The sequence below is a fragment of the Henckelia pumila genome, chromosome 4 (assembly GCF_033568475.1).
Source record: "Henckelia pumila isolate YLH828 chromosome 4, ASM3356847v2, whole genome shotgun sequence".
Taxonomy (NCBI): Eukaryota; Viridiplantae; Streptophyta; class Magnoliopsida; order Lamiales; family Gesneriaceae; genus Henckelia; species Henckelia pumila.
The window spans coordinates 11,289,042-11,310,227 of NC_133123.1; the positions used below are offsets into that span (position 1 = coordinate 11,289,042).

The window sequence follows — 21,186 nt, forward strand, 5'->3', positions numbered from 1 at the left end:
AAGTGAGACCTTGAATCGCGAGTAGATAAATCTCTGACTCATCTTTTCATGCACAAAATCGGCTACTTGAAAATCTCCATAAAATTTAACTTACCTTTTCGGCACAAATAATATAATAATAAAAAAATTCACAGAATTTAAAAACCTATGAGTTATTAATCCAGTCAAAATCGAGAAAAAAAGGACCAAAACTCGTTTTCATTACTTGGCACGTAAACTTAGGTACTGTTTGAAATAACGTATAGGAAGTAATTTTTAGATTTTCTTTAAATTTTGTAAAATTTTGTTTAAAAAAAAAACGAAAAATACTTCTTAAAAACTCTCTCAAATACTATTTTAAAACATGAGAAATTACCTTTTGAAATTACGAGAGTGTTTTAAAATTGTGTAGAGTGTATTGATAATTTGATATGAGGAGACCCATAGAAAATGATTGAACTGTTTTTTATTTTTATTTTTTGTGTAATAATTTTGTTTTCAACTCTTAAATAGGGGAACATTTAAAGGGAAACTTATTGTTGCCCCCACCTCAAATTAATTCTTGTCACCACTGATTTATTCCAACAAAAATTGGTGCACCTACCATTCCCCCCCACCCCCACCCCGTCCCTTCAATGGGAACCATTTCCTCCAACGTTAGATTCATGAATCTTGATTGCAAATTGATTAAAGAACTCGCAGCATGTAAATCAAATATTTTTATAATATAGAACTATTTTTGAAGAGATTTTGGACCACCAAGATTACTTAGCCCATGAATCTTCTCTCTCTGAACCACATGAAATTTGATTATTGACATCTTATAGAAAACTTATATAAGAGAAGCACCTTATGATTTGTATCCGAGATCGCGCGTGTAGCTCCTTCGCACCTTTATATCTATATCTATATCCATAAACAGACAAGGAGCCTTCCACATTCTACTTGCAGTTGATATGAAATCAAGATGTTGGACCCCTACATGGCTACATCAAACCTATTGCAAATTCTCAAGTTTGCAGCAAAACATCCTTGCCTCTGTATAGCCTACAACGTACTTACGTATAAGCATTAAATTAGCCCATCCACCCATTGAACATTTGTGTGATCCGTCTTCATGCAACCACGAATACAACGTGCACATCGTGAGTTGGATCGCGGATGTTGATCCGAACTCAACATGCCCTAACTAATAGTTACATAGCTTAGGTTCAAGTGCGCCCATACACAAAGTCTCTTGTATTAAGACAACCTATTGTATGTTACGTTTAAAACATTTTAGTCTGAAAGAAGTCACAAATGTTTTGCAGGTCAAGTACCGTTCTAATTCAACATTATATGATAATGTTTTATTTTCCTTGTGTAATAAAAGAGTAGTGCCCACCTAGGGCCCAAGGGATGACACATTTTTTTAGCTCTAAGGGGGGTCCCCACCACGTTTTCTATGTCAAACAGCTAGCAAAAAGGAAGGGATCTTCCCATTTACAAACAAACAGGTAGATGCACACATTATCATCCCCACAAACTTATATTGGAGTAAAAAGTTTGTAACGGTTCGGGAGAATCTATATTCTACAACAAACTCCTCTCAAGGGGTTGTTTTTTCGGAGGCATCTGATTTGCTCTCATCTGTGTTAACAGGGAAACCGAAATTCTCAAATAGACCCTGCGGCGTTAAAATGACGGGTTAGTGAAAATTTGAATGATTAAATGAGTGAAGGACTGGGATATGTAAGCACAAGCCTACCAGCGCATCATTGATTGCGTAAGCTACACAGTAATGCTCCTGCAAGAATGTAATATTGGGTTTAGATAAGTGTTTAAGAAATATTAAAGTGACTATACAGGGTCGTATATCATTCATTTACATCAATAAAATGCAAGAAACGAGTTTCCTTTGAAGCACTAGTGGCCAACTACCTACATTTAGTGAGTTTAAAAGTAAAGATTTGAAAGAAGCCATATGTGATACCAAAAAAAAAGAGGTTCATCAATGGTGTTAGGTTTGCTTAGAGCCTGATATAGACACTGGCGGGTGTCATCTCAGGAGATCAACAGATGAGGATTATGAGTTTTGATGACAGCAATAACACGATGAATTTGTATAAGAACACCAACTCAAATTTCAGTTGCGGTTTAATTCATGAAACAGGCTGCGACAAGAAGCTATGTGGACGTGCAACCTTCGAAATCTAAAGTGACTTTATTTTCTGGTTACACAAACACCATTCAAACATTAGTTTTGGTAACAGTAGAATAGTCAAGCACATGTAGTCTTGAAATTATGGGAGTAGACTTCTACTCTACAACTATGGGATAAATTAGTCTCACAGCATTCTCTTCAAAAGACTATTTTTCCCCAATTGGAAAAGGATGATAAAACTGCTTTATTTTGTCACAACAGAAAAGCAATAAACACTTGCCTGCATCATGTACCACTCCTCAAATTCATCGAACAATTCTAGCCGTTCAATCCTGATTAAAAGAGAAATGAAAATAAGTAAAAGGTATATCCATGTGCGTTCAACCTCCTAAAATAAAGATAAAAAGAGAAAATGCACACAGAAAGAATGAACCTTTAAAACTTAGATAAGGACACTTTACAAACTCAAAAACATAAGGGGTTTCTAAGGGAATGTCATGGAACCCTTTGAAAACCTTTTGGATTAAAATACTTCCTTATCGAACAGATCACCAAGAGATACAAGTACCCATAAACGAGTACCAGCCAAATTCTGAAATAAAGCTGGGTCCTTAAATCATGCCTCATTAGTTTGAATCTTTTACATATACATTTAGGAAAAACTGCATTTTTGATCCGGTAATTGTCATTTTGTTCTTATATGTTTTCAAATTTCAGTTTTAGCCTTGCATATTCCGATTTTTGGCAAATTTAGCATTTTTCATCAGGAATGTTGATGTGACACGATATATGTCAGCTCCACATAGCGTTGCATTGGTGCTACATCAACGCTACAACGGAAAAATGATTAAAATTGCCAAAAAAACAAAAATAGCAGACAAAAATTGAAATCTGACAACATAGAAGACCGAAATCACGAAAACACAGACGTACAAGACCGAAAAACCAATTTTCTCCTTAGATTTATAATGCTACCGTACCTCATTGGTTTGAATCTTTTACACATATTTATAACACTCTGGTAGATGTTTTGTCTAGGACAATAATATCAAAGTCATAGAGTCATTCCGCCACCAACAAACATAATTAAGTTCAACAACACAACGAGCACGCCTAAACCTTTGAAGCCTCAAGAATAAAAGAACTTCTTAGAGGTCGTGATAACAACTCAAACTGAATATTCATCATATCAGCGTTCAATTGAAAATCAACAAATCTTTCACACTCCTTTCCCAAATCATGACTTCTGCTATGTCTCTCATCCACGTCAATCAATTTCAGTCATGAGCCTCCATTGCACCAATATGGATAGGTTAAAAGCCCAAAGGATTATTCTGTTATAATCTTTTGTAGGATTCATTGTTATCTTGTCTTTTATTTAAGTTTTAAATAATAGGATAATTTCATATTTAGAGTGATCTTTTATTTATGTTAGGATATTATTTTCTCTAATTGAATCATTGTACTCTATTATAAATAGAGTGTGTTTTATTAATAAAATTCATCAGGAAAATTAATCAAAATATAGTGTTACGAGATCTAAGGTTCTCGCCTAACGAACCTTTAGACTAAGAGATCGTGAGGTTCTCTCCAATGAGCCTCAAAACATCATGAATTATGATCAGCCCTTAAATCACCCCATAATGTTATCAAAACCCTGGGACCATGACAAATTGGTATCAGAGCCAACTGTTATGGGGAATTTTCACACCTTACAGCAACAATTCGAAGCATTTATCCAGATGTACAATGAAGATAGGGCTGCAAACAAGCGTCGGCAGCAAGAACTCCATGCCCAGCTGGAAGCATTATCCTTAGCTATCTCTGCAACCATAACCGAAGCAGTAAGGGGTAAGGACAAGGGCAGAAGTACTAAGGAGCTGAGTGGCGGCGAAGCCACAAATGGCAGCACATTAGCATTGTCAAACAAGGATTATGGTAGCTGTATGGAAGGTATGGATCACCAGCAAATCAGGGAGCTGCCTGGGAGCGGATAAGCATACGGCAACACATGTGTGCCCAATCCCAGCAGAGGGATGTCCGATCTACTAAGGGCTAAACCAATGCCAACAATTCTCTTGTCATCTACGAACAACAGAAAAAGAAAGGGTGGATTGGCTTCTTTTTATCTTGAGAGCAATGTCCAACTTGGTTTTTTAAAGCTGGAACAAGGTTGTCTATGGTTCCAGTGGGAGGAATTTAAAAACCACCGCCACCTATGCCTAATCTTTGAAATACTCCTACAGCAGCCTGCACTTTTCACATGGTTGAGGACAACCATGATCTCCAAGGGGGGAGTAGTGTCATGAGCCTCCATTGCACCAATATGGATAAGTTAAAAGCCCAAAGGATTATTCTGTTATAATCTTTTGTAGGATTCATTGTTATCTTGTCTTTTTTAAGTTTTAAACAATAGAATCATTCCATAGTTAGAGTGATATTTTATTTATGTTAGGATATTATTTTCTCTAATTGTACTCTATTATAAATAGAGCGTGTTTTATTAATAAAATTCATCAGGAAAATTAATCACAATATTGTGTTACGAGATTTAAGGTTCTCTCCTAACGAACCTTTAAACCAAGAGATCGTGAGGTTCTCTCCAACGCATCATGAATTATGATCAGCCCTTAAATCGCCCCATAATGTTATCAAAACCCTGGGACCATGACAATTTCATTCTCGCCAAAATTCTTCAACTGAATATATACAGGTGAACACTAAGTTTACTACAAGTGCATGCATCCATCCAAGGAAACATCGTTTTCACATTATAACAAGGTAAAACGGTGTACAATAAAAACTTCAGAAAATGTGCAACCCCAAAGAAATATACTTCCACATAATTTCTTCAGAGAACAAAACTTAATACAATAGATTGACACCTACAATTTAGGTTCAGCTCAACAGCATAAAGGAATTACTTAATTCTAAATAATGTAAACCATAAAGAATACATACATCACCATTAATTAAATGAAATGAAAGGAAGACACTTTTAACAATTCAAATGTACCACAAAATCTTCATCTTAGATAATACATCTGCTTTTTAAAAAGCACAAATGCTAAAGTAACAATACGACAACACAGGTTACAACATTTGTAAATCATGTGCAAGCTAAAAAATGGCATACCTGCGCCTTTCTTGGACTTCAATAAAAGAGCTGTAAACTCTCAACATGTCCCAGGCCACAGCACTCTACAAATAATTATCAGCGTCAGATATTAGAATTTACAGCTACGAATATTTCTAAAGAAATAATGTAGATCAGATATAACCAACTATTGTACAAAATGAGATAAATAAATATATTTCTAATGTTTTTCCATGTAAGATTTGGGGAAAACATTTTTCAACTCAAGTCAAAACGAAAGTAATGATTGGTATATTTTTTCAGTTATTTGGAAAACTGTGTTTGGAGGGATAATACTGGGAACTATAATGCATGTTCAATTTAATATTCTGACGGTGATATTTTTCCAGCATGTAACATGTTATACAAGAATTTATTGGATTAATGATGTCACATCATATAAATTAGTTGTTTTGATGGTCTACTTAGCATTTTAAGATTTTTAAATATAACACTCCGGATTAAAATATGGTAATAATAGAGTTTTTTTGGGGGAATCCAGTTAAAAGTAATTATTAAGTCGGAAGATATGAAGATGTGACGACCATAAAGTTTCGAGAGATTGAACAGGAAATAGTGTTGTAATTTGGTTTTATTTGGGAAGCAAGGGTCTTAAGTCAGTGTTCACATCACACGATGAGAATACCTGCCATCCATGATCAAGAAAAAGTTTTTCCTTTGCATGCAAAGTTGGAGTATCGTAAAGGCCTAACAACGCACATCCTCGACTCTGAACAATAAACAGCATCAGCAACTCCAAAGCAGAAGTTTTTCAATTGACATGATATAAACAAAAGGCCAAGGTTCTTGTTGAGAATGAAGACAAATCCATTAAATTAGAAAACAGATGCCCAACAAAATGATTGAAAAAGTTTCGGCACTGAAAACAGAGGCAGAAAAAGAATGGTAAATTAAAAACTTACTAAGCCAACATATATGGAACACTCGAAATTACAGCTTTTCATATGATAAATGTAAAAAGCCTTCCATTAGAAGGCAAAACTGCTTCTTAGTCCTATCTTTTATCATTTTGAATGAGAATATCACTTTGAAATTTACTTAACAGAATAAATAGTTGGTCGCTCCTTGCAGTTTGATGAATCAAAAAAGCTAGTACCAACTAAAAACCCTCCAAACAGAGAGATACAGACAGCCAATTAAAATACATTGTGCAGTTCTCTTTGCTCGCATTATAGTCTTTCAAAATATAGCCCAAACTGGCAAACTGTCTCCAGATCTTGGCATCCTGAATTTTTTTTCCAATCACAAGAAATGTATTTCAACCAAATTTGCAAAAAATGGAATTTCAACTTATGCCTCTGTTTTACAAAATGGTTGCATATGAGGTTTACGGGGTAACAAAAGATTTGGTTGGACAACCGGGCAGGTTCTGGATGCAAATCTTTACAGTAAAAACTGATGCAGCTAATAAAAGCACACATCTTCAATGTTCTCTTTCTTTCTAAACATTTAACTAAGCTTCAACATCTCCAAACAAATTAAGGGGAAAATGCAAATGTAAAGGGAAAATAGAATCAGCCATGTAATGGATACCTCCAGATTTCTGATCATCTGTTGCCCAAATGCATCATCAGGATGAATCTATTATTAGCAAAAATGTAGTGTCAGTTCATTGGAGTCTGAAGAGAAACTAGGAAAGCCAATTTAATAGAAGAAAACCAATACCTGCTCGTACAAGAAAAATACTGCTGTAGAAAATTTTCTAGAAGCCCATCTGACTATAGAACGGCTAGACTCTGGATCTATGTATATCAGAACGCATTCTGCAATTATAAATGTTGGCAAACTGATAACAGCATCAGGACAGAACTTAATCATCCACTAAATCTTATAATGGAAAATTAATGTAGTGATAAAAATTAGCACTGGGAGAAAATTATACCAAAACATGGGGAACCAAAAACCATAAGAAAAGAACTCCCAACATGAATTAGGAACTGAACTAGACAAATCCGTATTTGGGTACTTTCATATGCAGTGGGGATTTTCAAGTCACAAGGGGTAAGTGTGTGTGCATAATTAATATCTTCCAGGCATAAATCATCAACAAATGTTAATGATGCAAAAACTACTAAAAAAACCAAAAAAAAGCCCAAAATTGCTGGACACTGGCCATTACAGTTGTCAAATCCAGAGGATGGGTTGGTTGTGGAAATCAAGTGTGGGCTGCTAAGGGAAGAAGTTATTGTTCAACGCCTTAACCTAACTTCACAAGGCGTGCACCTCTTCAATTTCAGGGAGCCTGGTGTCTCCGGGCACATCTTCCTTGAGCATGACGAGCCTTGACCCAGAGGTGCACCTTTAACAACACTGATTGTAACACTAAACAGACAGAGCTAACAAGATCACTACAGCATGAGCATGCAGCAAAGGAGACCACTTGAGAACCCACTTACGAGTCCAACCATACCTTTGACTAATTCAGAGGAGGAGCAGCTAGGTCAAAGATTTGTTCATCGTCATACAGGCCTTGATCCCAAACTATTTGGGATCGAATGAATTAGGCACAATAAACTCTAGGGAAAATTACTATCAGGAAGTCGGGCAAAATAAAAATTAGCACGGAACATGCAGGACTTGACTGGTTAGAGAAAACAAAGAGCTGCAGGTGGTTAAGTGAAAAAATTAATTGAAGTAAATATGCATACCTTGGATCGATATTAGCCAGAGATATTATATCATCCAATTTTTGTATTTCACGCAGGTCAACAGGGAGCAGTTTGTAGTGGTTGCCAAGCACTTCCCCTTTCTCTGAGCAAATCAGGAAGGAGATAAACAAAGAGCATTTACAATCATAGCGACTAAAAAGTAACCAAGTCTTCCAATATGGAGAATCCATTAAGCAAAAATCACCCTAAGATCACAAATCTAGTATAATTGTATCACAAGCCAAACTGTCATCAAAGACTGCCAAAGAACATCTCAAAGACTTTCATGTGACATACACATGAGATTAGTTGTGATAAAAATGCCAAAAAATTTAAGATCAGGACTACAAAAGCATTTTGCTGGAAAAACAATATCAAAACAAAAGCCACATGATTGTGACATTATACTCAGTAAGGAAACTTTGAACTAGACAAAGTATAACAAGGGTAGAAAGTTCTATCCCCCAAAGTTTGGTGTGAAAGATATTTCACTCAAACAGGTTCCTGTAGCCAACATATCATGATTGAGTTCTCTAACATGCCAAGCCTGGCGACATTTTCCAAGGCTCAAAAGAATCACTTTCTGTGGATATTGAGTAAAACTTAGAAGTTAAACAGCATTCTTCAAGATAGCTAGCTACAGATCAAGCACAAAAAACTCAATTTTAGAGGGAAAACTAGTAAAAAAAAACACCACAATCAAAGACACAAAATGACCTATCTAAGTGTGACAAGCTGCATTAAATCTTCCCGGTATTCTTCTTAATGCAGAAGTCTAGTGATATGCGATGCACATGGTACCCCAAAAAGCAAAGAATATCAAATAATATCATATGCATTTTGGCCAATGTTGCAAACAAGTACATAACTAGCTCCTTGCATCAGAGTGTATCGACACCAAAATACACAATCGATTCTGAATAATTTATTAGAAAGAAAGATGACAAGTATTTCCATTTTGTGCCATCACAGCATGGCAGAAAATAGAAAGGGGGAAAGAAAGGCATTTTGAACAGCATCCCTCACATATGATGATCTGAAACGTAACGGAAGTGATTTCCTTGTCTTCGTTTCTTTGGAAAACTTTTGGCAAGGTATAGAAATTTCATTCAAGAGAAAGTTTTTTAACACCAAAAAAGAAATGTTGTAAATTGATCAGCCATGTCTAACAGGAGAACTTAATTTTTTGCAAAACCAAGCCTTGGCATCAGTAAATCATGCCTTACCCTGAGAGATCGTCACAGCTTCACCAACCTTGTTCCTCAACTCAATACAATTTTCGATAAGGGCAGCTTTCTTACTTGTCACCTAGCAAATGGGAGCACATAAAATATACAAGAAGAGCATCACAAGACAGAACAAAAACGTTTTTAAAAAATTCAAATAGTAAGTTCACCAATTTTCTTTAATCATTATGAGTATAGAATTAAACATGAAAGATGGTAGTAACTACTAATTATTAAAAAAAAATTTAAAATTAACTAGATGAACAATTTCATGGATAAACTATTCTCAAGGAACATTAAAAACACACACGCATATATATGTGAGAGGGGCACGTGTGTGTGTGGATAGAGAGGAAAAAGAAGGGGGGGGGGGGGGGGTCAGGGAAAGGAGGGCAAGAAGACAGTTAGTACTTCAATTTAACAATTAAAGATGGAATTCTACCTCTTTGAAATCAAGTTCCACGAATAGGAAAGGTGCTTTTCCTTCATCCTGTTAAAAATAAACAGCACATTTTACAAACCAAATAAAATTTCCAATAAGAGACCAGTCAAAGATTTTTAGAACTGATTTCGACTATTTACCAAGCAAACTTTAGATGTATATAACGACGCATGGAAGCATTCATAATAGCTGTCAGAGGATATATAGGAGTTATTCTCTGACAAATTTTAAGTGCATTTGTGGACTCCTAAGAAACATAAGTTGACAGCTTCAGAAACTCACTGATCTCAGACTCTGTCTTCTGATTGAATAGTAAAATAATCTCTAGCATATGAGATGATTTTCCATGCTCAACAAAATTCTACAGTCTGTGAAGTCAGAAGCTGCCTCCAACCAACAAGTGGTTAGACCTAGGGTAGAATAAACAACCACCGACCGAAAGCAAGCCAGCAGAAAACCAAATCCGCTCATAAGTTTGAAAAAGCAATGGCATTGCGTGACATGGGATGTTAATAGCTTGCATATTTAGAATCAAGCAGCTGGTCTAATGAATTAAAAGCATTCATAGACTGCAAGAAATGTAAGTTAACAAATGATATATTTGAGTTGAAAAGACGGTTACATGAACTGTTCAAGACAATAACTAGTCTATAAACCGGATATTCTCACATGAAAACCCAAGCACCTGCAGCTGAAAAAAGGTCGTGTCAAAGCCAGCTCCAAGCGACAATATTTGCTTCTTGGAATAGCCTTTCTCATCAGCGTCCATTTCGCAATCAAGAAACTGGTAGAGAAGCTTCCTTAGTGCAGCATACCGTGCAAAATACCCTTTACACATAATACGCAAAAGCCAAACGATACTTCAGTGAATTAAACGTTCTACATTACAGAAAAATTATAAGCCAAAGCAGGATTTGAAACAGAAAAACAACGAAAAAATCATACCACGGTTGATTATAGGGGATCTTCTCACTGGTCTTTTAACAAACAAATGGACATAGTCATCCGTCATGTAACCCTTCTTAACGCAAGACCTGGATGCAGCAAAATCGAAGATGATTTTTAACATCCTAACAATCAAAATACTACCACTCATGATTACCAGAGAAAATTCCCACTCGATCATATTACCATGCGGAGTTTCACGGAATATAAGTAAACAACGAAACCGAAGAACTAAGATAAATGGATAACGCGTACAGCTTGCTGGCGGATGCGTCGTCGTTGGTGGCTTGAACTGCCGCTCTGTTGCTCCGCCAATCGGCCGCCGGCTTTGCCATCGAAGTTAACAACGAGCAATTTAGGTTTCGTTTGGATGTACTATTTTACTAAAATTAGTGTTTTGAGTGAGAATTTTTTTGCATATAAGTTCGTTGTAAATGAACTGTGAACATGATGAGAGAGAATGGGTCAGTGATATATTTTTATTGAAGTTGGAGGGTTTATTTGCAATTATACGGGCGGAGGAAACATACGGCGTATGCTAGCACAAACCCCAGAACAGAAGCTGGAGCTATAAATTTATCATGCGGAAAATCTCCAAGCATACGACGCACTAAATCTAAGGGAAGTGGCACTCCAATGCCCTCTCCAAGTTTCTAGTCCCTGATAGAGATCACGAAAACCCTAGATTATCTCTGGTTTCTGATTATTTTCTTAGTTATTTGTAAATTTCTGCTACTGGGCCAGTAGTCAATTGAAATCTGCAAAAAAAAAAAAAAATGGACATTGAACAAAAGCAAGCGGAGCATATAGACCACTTTGTGAAGCAGGCGTCGAATCTGAAGGGCTCGGCACTGGCTAATGTGATTGCTGAGGCCACCTCTCACCCAGCCCTCTTTGCTTTCTCCGAGATTCTTTCTGTGCCTAGCGTCATCGAGGTATTGCGCCGCCTGCGTTCGATTGATTTTGTTTCGTGATGTATGAAATTTAGACGAACTCTTGCGGTATGTGAGCTGGGTTGAGATTATTCGCAACCCTTGTTTCATTATTTTTTATTTCGGGCAAATGGTTCTCGGTGGAGGCCCGGCGGGTATCAGTAGCATTATGTTTCTTGATTTTCTGGGACTGGGCGTCAGCTTAGCCATCTCAAAATCATGAACACGGACTGGAAATTTTACTAGGAGATGAAAATTGAAAAGAATACAGGCATACAGCTATTACACCTAGGCTCTTGGATTCAATGAGAGTAAAATGGAACAGTAATGATATGCACAAATCTTTTGCTTGCTTTTATGTTAATATGTACAACTTGGCAGCTATTTGAACATTTTCCTTGGTATTGAAACTTCTGAAGAATTGCTGTTTCAGCTTGAAGGAACTGAGAATGATACTTTCCTTGGTTTGCTGCGGATGTTTGCATATGGTACATGGAGTGAATACAAAAGTAAGTGACCAATGTGTTCAATCATCAATTTTCCCTGGTTTTCGCTTTTATGTCTCAAATTTGCCTGAATTAATCAGTACAAAATTATTCATGGTTATAAATTATTGTTTGAACTTGTTTGTTCTCTAAGTCTCAAAATGTCTTTACTGTGCATAGAACGGTTAATGTATGATATATTGTTGAATACTGCCTCCATGAGAATTGTAATGTTTCTTTCAATTTGGTGCTTTCTCCAAGGATTAGTTTTACAAATCAGTTGTGCTGCAGGTGATGCCGGCAGGCTTCCACAATTGGTTCCGGAGCAAGTCCTCAAGCTAAAGCAACTGACAGTGCTCACTTTGGCAGAGGCAAACAAGGTTCTACAACTTCTTTTTTCTAGTGGGCTTGCCTATGGTTGTGCCATTGTGTGTTAGTTGAGAATGTTGGAGATTTGATTGGTGCTTATGTACTTGGTTTTCTTTTTATTTGGTATCACTGTGTTAGTTAAGAATGGTCTTTGATTTTCCCGTCTTTTCGTAAATGTTTGTGAGCATATGCACTTTTTTGGTCCTTGGACAGGTATTGCCATATGATACATTGATGCAGGAGATAGATGTTACAAATGTTCGTGAATTGGAGGATTTTCTCATTAACGACTGTATGTATGTGGTAGGTTTCGTTTTGCTATTCATACCTGGCCAACCATTTAATGGACTCTTAAGTTTTGGTTCCTCGGATAAGGGGTTTGCTTTAAACAAGAATGTATTTTTGCATTGCTTGTCTGCTACGTTTTTCGTTTCCTTTGCACAAGTTATCCATCTTGTTCATTATTTTGATTTTAAAATTTATATGCTTGATTTATCATATTTTTATAAAGGAACCGTGATCTTGAAAGTAAAGTAGACAAGACATTTATTTTAATTTTTTGAAGAATTTTGTATACTAAATGCTACTTTTTGTTACTTATATGAACAGGGGATAGTTAGAGGAAAGCTGGACCAGTTGCGACGATGCGTTGAGGTCAATATTATAGTTTTTAACCTCCAGTAGCAAATAGATTATTTGGCGATAAAATAATTGGTTGCTAATCTAACGTTTGTGTGAGCTTGTAGGTGCAATTTGCCGCAGGGAGGGATCTTAGACCTGGGCAATTGGGTGGTATGATCAGAACGCTGGCAAATTGGTAATATTTCTTCCTGAGAGGGTTAAATTTTTATTATTTTGTTTGTACCAATGCTTCTTATACTGCTCGAGTTTCTTAATATGGATCAATATATATAGCATATTCCGTTCTCAAAAAGTTTTTGCTGTGTCAGGGGAAACAATAAAAATATTAAATTCTACTTTAAATATTGCTATATTATGTTCAGTAGCTGCTTCAGATATTGGAGGATGGTTCATATTAGCACTTATTCAGTCTCTCGTTTGGGAGTTGCCTCTATCATTCCACACACTTGCTTGCCTTTAGATTTAAAATCTTTCTTAGGGATCCTAATGTTGGAGTTCTTTGCATGGTGTATGATGAGAGTATGATTGCCTCTGGCATTAGATTCGTTTTAATAGACCACTGACATAGAAGAAGCTTTCTTCAGTTCTTGTGTTATCATATATCTTGTTATAAATATGGAGCGAGAAAATGAATGTGACGTGATTTTTAATTGTTATTTTTTGTAATGCTTTCCTTTCTATGGCTGCTCTTTTTCCATCTAGTATCCAACTTATTTATGTAAATCTTAATTTATTATCTCCTAGGTTGTCCACGTCTGAAAATCTTCTTGTCTCAATACAAGAGAAGATTAAATGGGCAGATTCTATGAGTGAAATAGACAAGAAGCACAGAAAGGAAGTAGAAGAAAGAGTTGACGAAGTGAAGAAAACACTATCTGTGAAGGTCAGTTAAACCCTTTTGTCAGTGAAAAAGACCATATTCTCTGTTTTGAAGTACTGTCATTCGGTTTACTGCATGTGTGAGGTGTGCTGCTAAATATGAAAGCCGCGTGATTCCCACATGAATTTTGATCTAACTGTGTGAGGAGAGGATGCTAGGCAATCTAGAATTGACTTGAGGGCTTAGGTACCTTAACTTTCTGGTCATGTTAATAGAAATTTAATGCTCATCAATTCATGGATATTTTCAAAATTTTAAATCTCATGAAATGATAATTCTGCTTGGTCAATTCCAGTCATTTATAATAAAATTCAATTATTTGCTTGTTTGATGAATAACTAAGACATACATGAAAAATTTTAGTTGATCGGCCACTTTCCTTCTGAATGCATTTGTGAACTCTATTTGGCTGGCACATGGCCTTTCTAAGTTTCACAACTTAATGCTTGTGATATATGTTTTCTTTTCTTTTACAAACCCATGGCATGTACGCATGCAAACTCTATGTGTGTTTTTCGATGTGTCTTACGTTGTGGCAGAAGTTACAAACTGTGAGCAGGCCGACATTGATCACCGAGGGCATGAAGAGATCATTTCTGAACTGGGTGGAGTGATGGACTACGAGGAAGATCGCAGCCGATCTAAGAGGTAGCATTTGATGCCCATACTTTCAATAATTCAGGATAATGCTATGAACTTTACTTTCTACATATGCAAGCTTCAACATTGGTGTGTTTTGCTCTCTTTTAACCTTCGGCCCGGAATAACAACTCTATAATTGTACTGTACTGCAATTCATGCGCTTTGCCAGGGACTCTACAAGTTAAAATTACGTTCAAGTTGAACTCGAGTTTGTGCTCTTTGACATCAACCAGGGAATGTTTGAACTTGACCTCAGGCTCTCGAGTTCAACTTGAACTACCAAAATATTTTTTCATGAACATGTTATTGAACATGAGATCAAGTTCAAAGAATATTGAGCTAAGCAAGCTTGATCGACAGGCTCATGAGCCGATCGACGACTTACCTTACGAGCTTAATTTCTTAAATGTGGCTTAGCTCGTAATGCTGACTTCCATTATAATTTTAAACGGAGGACCGCTTCATTGTTTAGGGAGTTGTTCCTAATAGATCCACGTAAAGATATGTTGTATGACTTGTATACCGTGCAGGAGACGACACCCGATAGGTTGAGGAGATAGAGATAAAGAGGAGAACCTAGGATGAATCTGTCAGACGCTTGGCCATTTTTTGGACTCCATGGTATCAGGAAGACGCTGCGCTCTTCGAGAGGTGACGGCCCTTCAGTATCAAACCTGTCAACCCGCCTCGAAACTGACAGCATTTGCTTGGATTACCTTCAATGTTTTTCGTTTTGAATGACGAGGGACGGGATATAGTACTTGGTCCTTTCCTTCCTTATTTGGACTTTGTTTTAGTGTATGCTTAAACGGAAATACTAAGGATGAAATTCTATTAACGTTATTGTTTTCTAAAGGCTAAAAAAGATAGTTTTGGGTGCCTTGATAAAACCGTTTATGAAATGATATTTCTGAGATGTGTTTAGAAAATTGTGGTTATGTATGTTTGATTTCATTTGGCTCATATAATTTTTAAACATGTTCTTGAAATTAAATTTGGAGAAAGATGATCTACGTGTGACTTTTTTTTTTTTTTTTTTTTTTTTTTTGCATTAAGAAATTGATTTCTCTGTTGGTTTTGTGTAAAACCGAACCGAATTTGGATTGGTTTCGAATTGATTCAACCGGTTACCATGCCTACGTATGAGTACGACATTGTTCATTTTCAAAGGGGTGAAAACATAATTTTGATAAAGAAATAAAAACTGAAACGTGAAGTTTATATTTATTTAGGGGACAAGTGCCAGAATGATAATCAAGTAATAAACCAAATCATAAACCTTGATCAAATTTATTTATGCCTGAAATCACATATAACAATCGATATAACGTGATTTTACTGGACAGAGGTAAGGTAATACACGACTACAATTTTGGTCAAATTCAGTGTGCGAAATTTTACTCGGGTTCGAGAATTTATTATGTTTCTTTATTACTGGAACCCTTGAAGAAGCCAGATGAAGCAACATTTATTTTACAAAATATACAATCACAGAGGAACACGATATATAGAACTCTAATAATCTGACTTCAATCTCCTCTCGGGCCTCTCCGGGCTGTACACTGCGGGCCTCATTTGATCCTGGCAATGCATATTGAATAATGAATTAACCCACAAGAAAACTGACTAAGAAATTAATCATAACAACACAAAAGGAAGATGAACAATTGAACATATATATATATATACTGAGTATTTTTCAGCTGACCAACAATATTTTCCCATCTCGTACCCGAGTACTGGGTTTTAGTTTTTTTTTTTTTCGCATAACTAAAATACGATACCGGGTTTTAGTGGTCAAAGACGACTTGGACATCATTGGTTTGGCAGTTGAAAATTTATATATACATACTTGCTACAGTCAACAGTGCGGGAGACTGGGATATCAAGATGCACGTTGCACTTAACCGGAAGGCTCTGCGCGATGGCATCCTTCATTCCGGGGTAGCGATTCGCGGCGGCCTTGACACAGCTGCAGCCGGCCCTCTTGTCCGCCGTCGTCTGGGCCATCCCTTTCACGGCCTTGACACCGCTGCAGCATGCCTGAGACGGGTTGTTTCCCCCACGCCCGGTGAGGTAATTGATGCATGGAATTAGAGCAGAGTCCACTTTACTGCAACTTATGGCGGCGTGTCCCGGCCGCGCCGCGAACAGAATCAAGGCAAGAATTGCGAGCACTGGTATTGGAGGACTACACTTCATGTTTTGATGAAAATGTTCTTCTTGTGTTGGAATTATCTTTCAAGGGAATCGATTGATATTAGAGTTTTTATGCTTATCGATGTATAGTATGTGTTTCGGGGCTATGAAGACGGGGTATTTATAGGTTTGAATGGGATACAAGATCATTTTTGCACCAACTTAATTCTCTAATAAAAAATATTATGTATTTTTTGTTTTTTTTTTACAAGATGTTCGCGCGGGTCTAAGATGGAATAAATCCATCGTGAGTACGTAAGTTTGTAACTGCTTTTATCGGTTTGTCTTTATTCTTAAATTGGGGAGTCGATTCTTTTTGGAGGCATCTGGCATATGCACGAGACTCATTCATGCTGCTCACGCTTGTGGGCTTATTAATTTTAGTGTAGGACAAGTTTTCTTCCAGACTTAATTTCATAAATTTAAATCCTCGATCGATATATGTCATATAATTAATTGGTTGTATGAATTTGATATCTGTCACACCTATGAAATACATGATGACGTTTATCAATTTAATATTTTAGGATATAAAATGTGTTTTTTAATGATGCTATAGTTATAATTCATTTTTTCAACGAGCTATATATAGCCTATAGCATGCATATTCTTTGGCCCGTAGACGGATTTAAGGTTTATGTCCTATAATTAAACATGTACAATTAATCCAAATTTAGTACTACAACAACTTAAAACTCGTGATCGTATAGTTCAAAAGACAAAAATTCATTACCAAAATTATCATGGGATCGATATGTATATTTCTATGTAATATATAGATGCCGAATTAAGACAATAAATTAACAAACAAATAGATGGACATCCGTCGATAAATAATAATCTTGGGGATCAGTTGACGGGCTCAGCCAAATATAGGGATGTAAACGAGCCGAGCTTTTGAATGTTCAAGCTCGGTTCATTTATAACCGAGCCAAGCTCGAACTTATTTAACGAATATATTCATGGCTCACGAGCTTATTCGAGTTTTATCGATCCTAAACGATCTTAATATATTTAAATTATAAATTTAAATATTTATTAAATTAATTAAAAACTAAATTTTATATTTGAAAAATATATAATATTATTATTAAAATTTGTAATTTTATTCTAATAAATTAATTTTTATAGATTTTTCAATATTTTTAATAAGTAAAGTGTAAATTTATAAATTAAATATCAATACTATTATTTTTTCATCTAAGAGATGACTTACGAGCTTGTTAACGAGCTTGTTCACGAGCTAACGATCCTATTAACGAGCATGTTCACGAGCTAACGAGCCGAATATTGTAAAACTCGAGCTTGGTTCGTTTGTCTGAACGAGCCTTATTAAACGAGCTCGAACGAGCTTTTAACGAGCCAAAACCCGAACAGTTCGCGAACAATTCGGCTCATTTACATCCCTAGCCAAATATATGCCCTGCATGACACAAATTAATAATAAATACAGAAACGTCCGAAAGAAAGGGGGCAATTAAAACAAGCTGAGAATTAGGAGAGTAAACAAAAATGAACCTGAACAAGTCGACACGAAAAACGTCGGATTAAAGGTTTTTGAGTTAGGGCCAAATCACGTTGGATCCGAAAAAATGTTGACATTAATGAGCAACAAGTCTACAATCAAATGATCCAATTTAGTCTGTATCATGTAATTTAATTATTAAGTCGATCAACTATTTTATTTCAAGCCTAATTAGCAAATTCCATGGTTTTTTTTAGTCCGATCGCATCTGTGTATATGTTTCTCTACTCGATCAGCTTGTTATTTCTCATGTGTTTCTATATTGTATTTGAAGTTGATTCTCTTTGATATCGGTCATAGATTGAGGGCATTCATTATGTTCAATGAACATCGTCGTACGTGAAGTCGTCGTCCGGTCGTCCTAAATATGTATAATAAGAGATACAGATATATAGACTATAGTACGTGCATGTGTGTGCGTGTGTATAAGAGTAAACATGGTTATGCAATAGCTGTAAATTGATTTTTTTAGTTCATTGAAATATTATGGAGTTGCGGATTACAAGAAGAATGATATTTCTTCATGTAATATTTCATCATACTCCATGCATTGATACAAGTAGGTTTACAAGATCATAACATTATTGAAAACTAGTTTTAAATTAAGAGGGGTAGCATATATAATTTAATTTATTTCTGAATCAAATCTAGCATTCACGTCTTCATATATTGCACTTCATCAGACTTGATTTTATATCCTGCATGCCAACAGAAAAAAAAATCAAAAACATCACACTATTCAAATATTAATTGAAAAACCATGAGAAAAAAATAAAATATATAAGTACTCATGCATATATGATGATAACAATGCATGCATGTATCAAAACAAGAAGCTAGCTAGCTAGAGTTGCTGACTGACTTGTCACAGTCGACGTTGCGAGAAATGAGGATGTCCAACTCCACGCCGCACTTAGCCGGAAGACTCTGAGCCGCCGCATCCTTCAAGTCCGGGTATCTGCTGGCAGCAAGCTTTACACAGTTGCAGCAGGTCTTTTTGTCCGCGGGCGTCCCGGCCATCCCTTTAACGGATTTCACGCCATTACAGCATGCCGGAGTAGGTTCGGCTTCATGTCCCCTGAGGTAGTCGATGCATGACAGTAGAGCCACGTCGACTTCACCGCAAGTGACCACAGCATGTCCAGGCTGCGCAAAGAATTGGACAACGGCGACAAGGGTGATGATCACGGGTACCACGACGCGGGAGTTCATGATTTTCTTGATGTTTGGATTATGAATGGGAGCTCTAATTTGTTTCTCTCTGTTTTTGCTCTTGTAGTTTGGGTTTTTGGCTTGGTGATTGAATGTGTGATTGGATATATGGGGTTATTTATAGGGTTGGAGATTGTGTTATGAGACAAGCTAGCAATTGTTTGCGGCAGTTTGGGTGTTTTGGATTGTTGTTTGCTTTAAATAGAAAAGATGATGAACTCTTGAAACTGTTCTTAGATCACCACCACATGACTTTTGCTTACTCCTTTATACATTTGCTATATATACTCATTGGGCAGCTAGAGAAATATGTCAAAGTATCAATTAATTAAATTGCAACATAAATAGTTTTTTTAAAAATTGAATCATATTATAATAGGTGAAAACTTACTCTTTTAGTTTGCTACACTAATTAGGCAGCTACAAAAGACATGTCAATTTATCAATTAATATATACGTACAGTTAATGATGAAAATCGAACGATTGAAATTTTAGTCTAACAATATTAATTGTCAAGTGAGATAATTAACGTACGTATATATATCAAATTAGTCAAATTATCAATTAATTAAATTACAACTTAAATAGTAAAAAAAAATTGAATTGAATCATATTATTATAATATGTAATGAAAGTTTACTCCTTTAGTTTGCTATACTAGTTAGAACATGTACAAGGATGTGAGGAAGTTGGTGTGGTGAAGTTGATAACTTGATCGCATGATGATGTCAACGTTGATAACTTCATTGTATGTTCCTATAGTAGTGTGGTGATGTCGTGATGTTGTAGTGGTGATATTAAAATAATATTTTTTTAATCAATTAAATAATGCTTTTAAAACATAATAAAAATACACATAAATATAACAAATTAAAACTAAATGTAATTAAATTTAAAAATTACATTAAAAATGAACATAAATATAAGAAATAAAAAATAATATTTTTTTTAAAACATAAAAAATAATTTTAAAAGCATACATAATATTCCAAAATAAAAAAAACATAAAAAAATACACATGAATTAAAATTGACACAAGTAAATAAAAAGAAAATTTCATTTATTTTGAAAAATATAGTCGTTGACCTTTTTAAATATTTTTATTAATTATTCTTAAAAATTTTTTATTTTTTTTACAATTTATTTCATTTATTTTTAATTAAAATCATTTTTATAAATTAAGATAATAGTTGAGATCCCGTCCATGTTTTAAAAAATATATAAAAAAAAAGGAAAAAAATATTTGTATGTCCCGCGTGAAAAAAAAAATTAAAAAAAAGATAAACAAGATCGGTGGGCTTCACAGCGCGAAAAGGCTCCGCGCGGGGCCAACCAATTTCACCGCACGCGGAAACTTCCGCTTGCGGCGTCCTCGCCCCTCGGAGGGGCGAGTGATGAAGTGGGCCGATCAAGTTGGGCTTGATCGGCCATTGGGATGCTCTTAGGCAGCTACAAAAGACATGTCAATTTATCAATTACTCCCTCCGTTTCAATTATATTGTTCAGATTTCTTTTTTTGTTTGTCCCAAATATATAGTCATACATCATATTTAGTAATATTTTTTTACACTTCTTTACTAATATACCCCTATTAACTACACCTTGAAAATTGTGCAATCATTTTTTAATACATTAAATAGGGATAAAATAGAAAGTTTATATAAAATTTATTTTTCCAATAAATTTTTCTTAATTCGTGTGAAAACTAAAATAATACAAAGTATATGGGACGGAGGGAGTAATATATAATGCTATTTAT

At 35.6% G+C, this 21,186-nt stretch overlaps 4 protein-coding genes across 5 annotated transcripts; 1 reads left to right on the forward strand and 3 right to left on the reverse strand.

Moving 5' to 3' along the window:
- Positions 1-1,244: 1,244 nt before the first annotated feature.
- Positions 1,245-10,993, reverse strand: LOC140859990 (leucine carboxyl methyltransferase 1 homolog). The gene is made up of 13 exons (XM_073262702.1): positions 10,796-10,993; positions 10,541-10,629; positions 10,281-10,423; positions 9,596-9,643; positions 9,154-9,235; positions 7,928-8,030; positions 6,945-7,065; positions 6,813-6,860; positions 5,905-5,988; positions 5,259-5,323; positions 2,403-2,454; positions 1,727-1,765; positions 1,245-1,645 (listed from the first exon to the last, which is right to left on the reverse strand). Exons 1-13 carry the CDS (start codon positions 10,873-10,875, stop codon positions 1,568-1,570), a joined length of 1,032 nt encoding a protein of 343 aa, XP_073118803.1. The 5' UTR covers positions 10,876-10,993; the 3' UTR covers positions 1,245-1,567.
- A 68-nt stretch (positions 10,994-11,061) lies between these two features.
- Positions 11,062-15,419, forward strand: LOC140859991 (COP9 signalosome complex subunit 7). Of its 2 annotated transcripts, none has more exons than XM_073262704.1 (9): positions 11,062-11,475; positions 11,906-11,981; positions 12,249-12,337; positions 12,540-12,629; positions 12,936-12,980; positions 13,073-13,143; positions 13,713-13,851; positions 14,388-14,496; positions 15,021-15,419. In XM_073262704.1, exons 1-8 carry the CDS (start codon positions 11,317-11,319, stop codon positions 14,460-14,462), a joined length of 744 nt encoding a protein of 247 aa, XP_073118805.1. In that variant the 5' UTR covers positions 11,062-11,316; the 3' UTR covers positions 14,463-14,496; positions 15,021-15,419. The 2 variants fall into 2 exon arrangements, with proteins under 2 accessions (XP_073118805.1, XP_073118804.1); XM_073262703.1 differs by having other exon boundaries at positions 14,408-14,496.
- Positions 15,420-15,971: 552 nt separating this feature from the next.
- On the reverse strand, positions 15,972-16,755 carry LOC140866813 (non-specific lipid-transfer protein 1-like). Its single transcript, XM_073271866.1, has 2 exons — positions 16,343-16,755; positions 15,972-16,071 (listed from the first exon to the last, which is right to left on the reverse strand). Exons 1-2 carry the CDS (start codon positions 16,690-16,692, stop codon positions 16,062-16,064), a joined length of 360 nt encoding a protein of 119 aa, XP_073127967.1. The 5' UTR covers positions 16,693-16,755; the 3' UTR covers positions 15,972-16,061.
- A 2,299-nt stretch (positions 16,756-19,054) lies between these two features.
- On the reverse strand, positions 19,055-19,426 carry LOC140860481 (non-specific lipid-transfer protein 1-like). Its single transcript, XM_073263492.1, has one exon. It carries the CDS (start codon positions 19,424-19,426, stop codon positions 19,055-19,057), a length of 372 nt encoding a protein of 123 aa, XP_073119593.1.
- Positions 19,427-21,186: the final 1,760 nt, after the last annotated feature.